An 8,093-nucleotide genomic window follows, 5' to 3' on the forward strand; every position below is an offset into this window, starting at 1 on the left:
ACGCACACACATGCACGTGCGCGCGCGCACGCACACACACACACACACACACACACACACATGCTTGCACACACGCACGTACAATAATAATGATAATAATCTTCTTTTTCTTCTTCGTTCGTGGACTGCAACTCCCACATTCACTCGTATAGTACAGGAGTGGGCTTTTACATGTATTAGGACCGTTTTTACCCCGCCATGTAGGCAGCCATACTCTGCTTTTTGGGGGTTGATAATAATGATAATAATGACGAGATTGATAATGACAATAATAACGACAACAACAATACCAACAACGACAATGACGTGTCGACGCAGGCATGGTCCCGCTGTGGCTGCTGACGCTGGGCCGGACGCTGTACAGCGACACCAGCATCACCATCCCCTTCCAGAACATCTTCTACTCCCTGCTGGGGCTGCTGGCGCCGGTGGCTCTGGGGCTGCTCATCCAGCGCCGGCGCCCCCGCTGGGCCAAGGTGCTGGTGACCATCAGCAAGGTGGTGATGGTTCTGTTCCTGGTGTTTGTTCTGACCGTGGGCGTCTACGCCAACCTCTACGTCTTCTCCCTCATCACCGTGCCTGTGAGTGTGTCTTGTATTTGTGTTTGTATTTGTATTCCTTTTTATCACAACAGATTTCTCTGCATGAAATTTGGGCTGCTCTCCCCAGGGAGAGCGCGTCGCTACACTACAGTGCCACCCATTTTTTTTTGTGTATTTTTTCCTGCGTGCAGTTTTATTTGTTTTTCCTGTCGAAGTGGATTTTTCTACAGAATTTTGCCAGGAGCAACCCTTTTGTTGCCGTGGGTTCTTTTACGTGCGCTAAGTGCATGCTGCACACAGGACCTCGGTTTATGTGTACGCATACGAGTAAGTGGAAGTGTGTGTGTGTGTGTGTGTGTGTGAAAATTATTGATTTAAGTTTTGTTTAAAAAATAAACAAAAAAAAACATAACAGTATAACATATTTCTAATGAAAAACTAACAACTATAACAGCGAACCAACTGGACTATTTAACAAGGAGTTGAAAAAGTCATACATTAGCAAAGGACTGCTGAAGATCGTCAACACTGTTTTTTTTTTATGTATGTGTGTGAAAAACACTCCCCCCACTCCCTCCGCCCCCCCCCCCCCCTCCCAAGCCCCCAACCCCACCCCCCCATCACCAGATCTTTTTGAGATTCAATGCTCTTAGACACAGTGGGAGGTAGACTAAAAAAATCTTGGTAAAAGTCGACTTACTTGGGATAAAAGAGGCGAGGTATCGAGCCACAAGCTCTTCTTCAGGCAAATGAAATGAGTGAGTGACAGACAGAAAGGTACAGACAGAGAGGGAGAGAGAGTAAAGTTCAGGAAAGGAAAGTGATGAGAACTCACAGGAAAGGACACAAAGCAGGGTGAGTAGAACTGTCAGTGTGAATGTATGAGGGAAAGAAAGGGTTCTGAAAGGGAAGGGTTTGGGAAGATGGGCAGGGGGTGAGAGGGCAGGAGTGGGGGAAGGGGGTGGAAGAGACTGTTAGGGACATATTAACAAGGAAGTAAAATAATAAGTGAAAGAAAAAAATAATAATAATAATAATAAATTAAAAAAATAAAAAATAATAAATAAATAAATAAATAAATAAAAAATTTTTTAAATATATAAAATAAATAATAATGATAATAATTAAATAAATAAATAGATAAAAGAATTTTTTTTTTTTAAATATATATATATATGTACACATATGCATACATACATGGACATATACACACACACACATATATAATTGAAAAAATAAAAATAGAAATAAATAAATAAAAAATGATAAATAGATAAATAAATAAACAGAAACAAAAGTAAATAAATAAATTAAAACAACAGCAAAACAACAACAACAACCACGCACACATACATACACACACACACACACACACACACACACACACACACACACACAGAGGAAAACAAAACAAACCACACACACACACACACACACACACACACACACAGGAATATATAAATAGATAAATACAATAAAATAAAATAATAAAGTATATATACAAAAAACGGGATGAGTGGTGGCGGATAAATAGAGGAAAAGAGAAAGAGGGCAAGGATCAGAAAGGGGTTAGAGAATGCCTGGAAGACCGCTGCCATCACTCTTTGGTGTTGAGTCCAGCTGGGGCGAGGGTACCAAGGCGGGCAATCACGGTGGAATCCATGAAGCGCCGGTACAGGCCAGTGGACTGGTTCTGCCAGACAGCAGCGATCCTCGCATGGGCAAAACTGTGAAGGGGGCTGTTGAAATGGGTGCCCACTGGGTCACTATAGCCAAGGCGCATGGAGCGCAGGTGTTCAGTGAAGCGCTCGTTTAGGCTGCGGTAGGTTTCACCAGTGTACTTTTTGGCACAAAGGGTGCAAGTGAGGATATACACTAGGTTCTCGGACTGGCAGTCGAAGTGCGCCCTGACTGTGAATTTCCCAGTGGGACCCGTGAGGGTGGTGGAAGTATCCACGAAGGGGCATGTTTTGCACCCCTTCCGGCCCCTTAGACACAGGTTTTCGGGTTCTCTTGTTGAAAAAATTCAAACTCGGGTCGGGGAGGGGGGGGGGGGGGGGGGGGGGGGGGGCGGAATACGGAATACTTTATTATCTCAACAAGAGAAATTCATTTGGGGGGGGGGGAAGGTGTTAGTCATTGTTCCATTGCTCAGGGAAACTGGCTGCAGCTGTCGAGCTTTGTTGCGATGTGAAAAATTGTCTCTTTGATACAACCCCTTGATGTTGACTAAAGTAAGCCTATGGTGGCATAAGAGTTCTTGGAGTTTGAGTGTGTGTATGACAGTCCCACTATGACCTTCAGAACAGCAGCTGAGGTAACTGCTGTCAAGGCTTCCTAGAAAAGGAAATCTAGTTGTATGGTCTAGCAGGGCAGAAAATAAGGAAGGAGGAGATGACAGAAAGAGAAGGGAAAGGCTCCCCCCCCCCCCACCCCCTCATCACCCCACCCACCCCACCCCCTCTGACCCCCACCACTCCCATCCCCCACCCCACCCCAAAAATAGTGATTAAAAAAAGCGGAAAATTCTACCACTGAATTTCACACAGAAAAGCAGTGGTGCTACATTGTATTGCAACAACGCAACACAACACAACACAATGCATCAGATCACAGCCAAGACTCACAAAAACACACACACACACACAAAAAAAAACCCACCTGTGCATGTTTCCAGGTGATAGGAGCAGCAGCCAGCCTCCCCTACGTGGGCTTCGTCCTGGGCGGGCTGGTGGCCGCGGCCTTCCGCATGCCCCGCCGGCACGTGCTCACCATCGCCGTGGAGACGGGCATCCAGAACACGGGCATCGCCATCGTGCTCCTCCTCCTCTCCCTCCACCACCCAGAGTCCGACGTCAGCATCGTGGCGCCCATCATCTCCGCCATCTTCACCCCCCTGCCCCTCTGGGTGGCCATCGCCGTGGTCCAGGGCAGGAAGAGATGCCGCGGGGGGGAAGGTGGGGCGGAGGGGGAGGAGGGCGATGCCAGACAAAGGCTGAAGATGGAGGGGGAGGAGGATGGAGGGGGAGGCGGGGTGGAGGGGGAGGATGGCTGGGCCAGGAAGATGGAGGCAAGGAGGACGGGAAAGGCGGTGGTGGGGACACAGGCGACGAGGGTGAAGCCCGAGAAATGCTGAGGAAGGGGAAGAGCGACGAGAGCGGAGAGAACGGTGTGGGCCCTATGTGCTGGGAGAACGGCGTGGTGCCTCTGAAACACTCGGGCGGCGTTCCCCCTGATGGGGTTAACACTGTTTAAAGGAGGGGAAGAAAAAAAAAAAAAAAGAGAGACGGCCAGTGATGAAAGTCTCTGGGCAGGAGAAACGCAGAGAGGTTCACTACTGATAGTAACATCAGGTCACTTGAAAACCCAGACATGACATCACATTCATCTGAACGTTGAAAACGCAAGGTCCAATGTCCATGCACAGAAGAAAAAAAACGTGCAGTTCTGTTCATTGTTAATATAAATGAATTGGGGGGAAAAAAATGCCATACAGCACAACACTACACAGCATATGCCGTACAGCACAACACAACACAACACTACACAACTGAACAAATGTAAAAAAAATTAATTAATTTTAAAAAAGAAGCGTGGAGAGTGTAATGTCAGATGTTCCAGGTTATTTACAGAAAGTCTGCTGGTCCAAATGTAGTGAATATACTTGTTTAAATTAAACAGCAGGATTTTTAAAAAAATATATAGTCATTTGCCTAAAAGCTGTGAGCTGCATATTGCATTTATTTACTTCATGCACCAGGTTCAAATTGCATGACAGCCATCTTTATGCATGGTGGCATTTGACCTTTGAAGAGGGTCCATACCTTACTGCACATTTCCCAGCCATAGTTGAATACCTTCACACTCTTTGTTGTTTCCTTTGAAATCGGTTTACTGGAACTTCCAAACTTCAGCATTGTCTGGGCTCTTTATCTGTCGAAGGGGGCAATTTACTCCATTCCGTTGAGATGGAGAGATACATGGAGAAAACAGAACATCAGTCTCAGAACAAAGCAGAAGCTCCTGCACGTGCTGGTTCTCTCTCTATTTCCTTGGATGCGAGTGAGTCTTAGAGACTCTTACAGCAAAGCTACAGAGAAGGATCCAAGCAGTTGAAATGAAATGTTTCAGGAGACTCCTACAAAGACCAGATAAGAAATAAAGTCATGAAAAGCCATCAGACAGCATGTTGGTCATACGAAGACCTACTGACCACAGTGAAAAAAAAAAAGGGGGGGGGGCGGGGGGGGGGGGGGGGGAAGAGATGGTATGGTCATGTGACAAGATTTTTCGGGTAGCTCTCCGGGACCTTTTTGGGGGGGAACAATGCAGGGGAAACGGAGACAAGGCCGACAGTGAAAGAAGTGGGCAGACAACATCACTGAGTGGACAGAGAGGAGCTTTGCCAGGAACTCAGGCTCTATCCTACCACCGCCCAGAAATGGAGAATGCTTGGTGATACGTTCAGCAGTGCAACGCCACCCCCCCACGCCCCCCCCCCCCGACCCCCCACCCCCGCACGATCAGGATCAGTAACATTGACAGTGACTGTAAGATGGTGGCGCATTGTGTTACGGCTGCACGGTGTTAAGATTGTTCTTTGTTAAGGCTGCTGGCAAACTGAACAGTCCTGATTTGTGTCCTTGTCCGAGGTTGTCTTTTCACATTTCGCATGGATTTATGTTTTTTGTTGGGAGGGTGGAGGGGAGGGGGATGGGGGATATTCTTCTTCTGTTTGCGTCTTCTTCGTTCATGGGCTGCAACTCCCACATTCACTTGAATGTACGCAAGTGGGCTTTTACGTGTATGACCGTTTTTACCCCGCCATGTAGGCAGCCATACTCCATTTTCGGAGGTGGATGGGGCATATAAATCCTGTGTATGCTGTTCCTTGTGACTCCACTTCCATGAAAAGGGAAAGAAAGTACAGCAGTCGCACTGCTTTGAGACAGAAAAGAAGTTGGCATGTACTGACAAAAAAACACAGCAAGTGACATTTGAGGTAGACCGCCGACAGCGCCTTGCAACCACCCACTTGGAGACGGTGACACACAGAGCTGTGTCTGCCCCCCTGCCCTGCCTGCTGGTGCTCCGTCCGTGCCCCTCCTGCAACTGCATGTGTGTGTGCTTTGGACTTTGAACAGAGCCACATGTATGTCCTCCAGTGAGCCACACGTATGTCCTCCAACAATGATTTACACTGATCATGGCACAACGCATCATCCTGAGAGATAACCGTGGCCGACTGCTTTCAGTCCAAAAGAGACAATGTGACTTTTAACCCCTTGACTGCCATAAACGTATTACGTACATGCATAGTGACGTCACTGATGGCATCATTAGAAAAAGAGAAATAGCTCTGGAAGGCTGAAAATTCACACAGTGTCTTTTCACATTTCGCAGACCATTTTCTCAGTTTTAGGCTAATTGTTTCGGATGTTTTATGACCTGAAACACCACTTTCTGCTGTTTTCCCCCCTGGCACTGAAAGGGTTAACATGGTGCTGTTTCTGGTAGTTACCTGTGTGAGATCTTGCATAGTCTACTGAACTGAACATGGCAGCTTGATTGTTAACTTTTGTTAATTGTACTGTGTCAAAAAGCTGTGCTGAGAGTTTTACCATCAAAATACTGTATTTTTCTGCACAATATTGAGATTTAATATATTTGATTCAGTCTTCTGTATTTTTCTGCACAATATTGAGATTTAATATATTTGAAACGAAGTGTGTACACACAATGAGGTTTTCTTGTGAATGACCGGCCAGTTGATAATTCAAAGAAATATTTATGAAGAAAAAAAAAAAACTCTCATCAGACCTGTGAAGAGACATGTAAAAGATAATGTGAATGGTGAATAATTATTTTACATTGATTAAAGGGAACTTTTTTTTTTTTTTTAACGAGTTTTATGGTCATCATTATCCTAATCTTTGTCTTGGCCCTTTCAAAACACGATGAGACACATACATTTAAAGGGTGATGAAGATCCTGCTGTGGAGGTCCGTTTAGGTTTGACACGACATGACAAGGCTGCGTCTTTCTCATTATATATCCTGGCGTCAACCAGGCTGAGATATACAGACACCTGCTGTGTTGAGCAGGACATTTTGGGCAACACACCCAAAGACGCATCCATGAAGTGGTCGACTGTGGAATGCATGGTCCCGGTCTTGTCATAGCATATTCAGCTGTGGGTAGGAGCTGGCCATGGGCACCCCCCCCCCCACCCCCCCCAAAAAAAAACAACCAACCCACATCTGATGGGGCTTAAACCCTCATCCTCCCAGTTGTGAGTCTGAGATGCTAACCGCTTTGCCACCTATTTCTCTCTCTCTCTCTCTCTCTCTCTTTCCCTCCTGAGATGCAGTTCGCTTTGATGTCCTGTCACACATAGTTCCATACTGTATGGTGATCGTGACCAATGTCCAAGATCCATGGTTCAGCTTGATGCAACGTGACCAAGCACAACTTTTTTGTTTCCCTGTTTGGGTTTGACCAGATGGTAATTGATGTGTTAATTGTATTCCCCCAAGTTTGTGTTGTACACTAACTCTTTCACTGCCAAGTTTCTGTGTAAAAAAACACAAAAAAACACTCCCCAGTTCCAAATATTTTGGACTCCAAGTTCTCAGTCGCAGGCTTCATCTCATGTGAAAACAAACAAACTAGGTCAGGGGGCGAAGGTTAGTTAGTGTTCTGTTTCTCGGGGAATCGGCAAGCTTTGTTACAATGTGAAAAATGGTCCTTTTAACATGACCCCTTGATGTTGACTAAAGTCGTCTGGTGCACTGCCTTCGGTGATGAAAGAGTTAATGTACTTTTGTCAAGTTTTTTGACCAAACATTTTTTTTCTTGTTTGTGCATCTCAAGTTCATTGAGAAAGAATTGACAGCTTGCCAGAAAATGTGGAATGTCATTAACCTGCTTGATATGAAATTCATTGTATTTTATTTTAGCATAAAGTATACAGTTTGTATTTTTATTTTAGCATGAAGTATACTGTATGCATTTTATTTAAGCTTGAATTTTGTTTTAGCATGAAATATAAGGTTTGTGTCTTATTTTAGCATGAAATATACAGTATGTATTTTATTTTAGCTTGAAATTTACGGTTAGTGTTTTATTTTCTTAGCATGAGATAAACAGTTTGTTTTGTTTTGTTTTGTTTTTTTAGCTTGAAACATACTGTTTGTATTTTATTTTGGCTTGAAATATACTGGTTTTTGCATATTATGTTAGCTTGAAATTTGTTTATGCATGAAATATACAATTTGTGTTCTGTTGATACAGTTTGTGTTTTATTTTAGCATGAAATTTACAGTTTATGTTATATTTTAGCATGAAATATACAGTTTATGTTTTATTTTAGCTTGAAATATACAGTTTATGTTTCGTTTTGTAGCATGAGATACACTGTTTTTTTGGGTTTTTTTTAATTCTGTTTTAACTTAAGATGTGCATTTTGTGTTTTATTGTTCTCCCAATTTAGTATAACTTTTTTTTTTTAGTTATATCAGTGAAGTTCTTCCAGTCGTTTGCCATATGTCT

At 44.1% G+C, this 8,093-nt stretch overlaps 1 protein-coding gene across 1 annotated transcript; it reads left to right on the plus strand.

Annotated features, from left to right (window-relative positions):
• Positions 1-311: 311 nt before the first annotated feature.
• LOC143300696 (ileal sodium/bile acid cotransporter-like) lies at positions 312-3,802 on the plus strand. Its single transcript, XM_076614552.1, has 2 exons — positions 312-581; positions 3,220-3,802. Exons 1-2 carry the CDS (start codon positions 321-323, stop codon positions 3,676-3,678), a joined length of 720 nt encoding a protein of 239 aa, XP_076470667.1. The 5' UTR covers positions 312-320; the 3' UTR covers positions 3,679-3,802.
• Positions 3,803-8,093: the final 4,291 nt, after the last annotated feature.

This window comes from Babylonia areolata, chromosome 26 (genome assembly GCF_041734735.1).
Source record: "Babylonia areolata isolate BAREFJ2019XMU chromosome 26, ASM4173473v1, whole genome shotgun sequence".
NCBI classification, from domain to species: Eukaryota; Metazoa; Mollusca; class Gastropoda; order Neogastropoda; family Buccinidae; genus Babylonia; species Babylonia areolata.

What these genes read in the sequence shown, in the direction of transcription:
- LOC143300696 (XM_076614552.1), top strand. Translation starts at nt 321, where the DNA reads ATGGTCCCGCTGTGGCTGCTGACGCTGGGCCGGACGCTGTACAGCGAC. An exon ending in TCTCCCTCATCACCGTGCCT is followed by an intron (nt 582 to 3,219) that starts GTGAGTGTGTCT and finishes GCATGTTTCCAG; the next exon opens with GTGATAGGAGCAGCAGCCAG.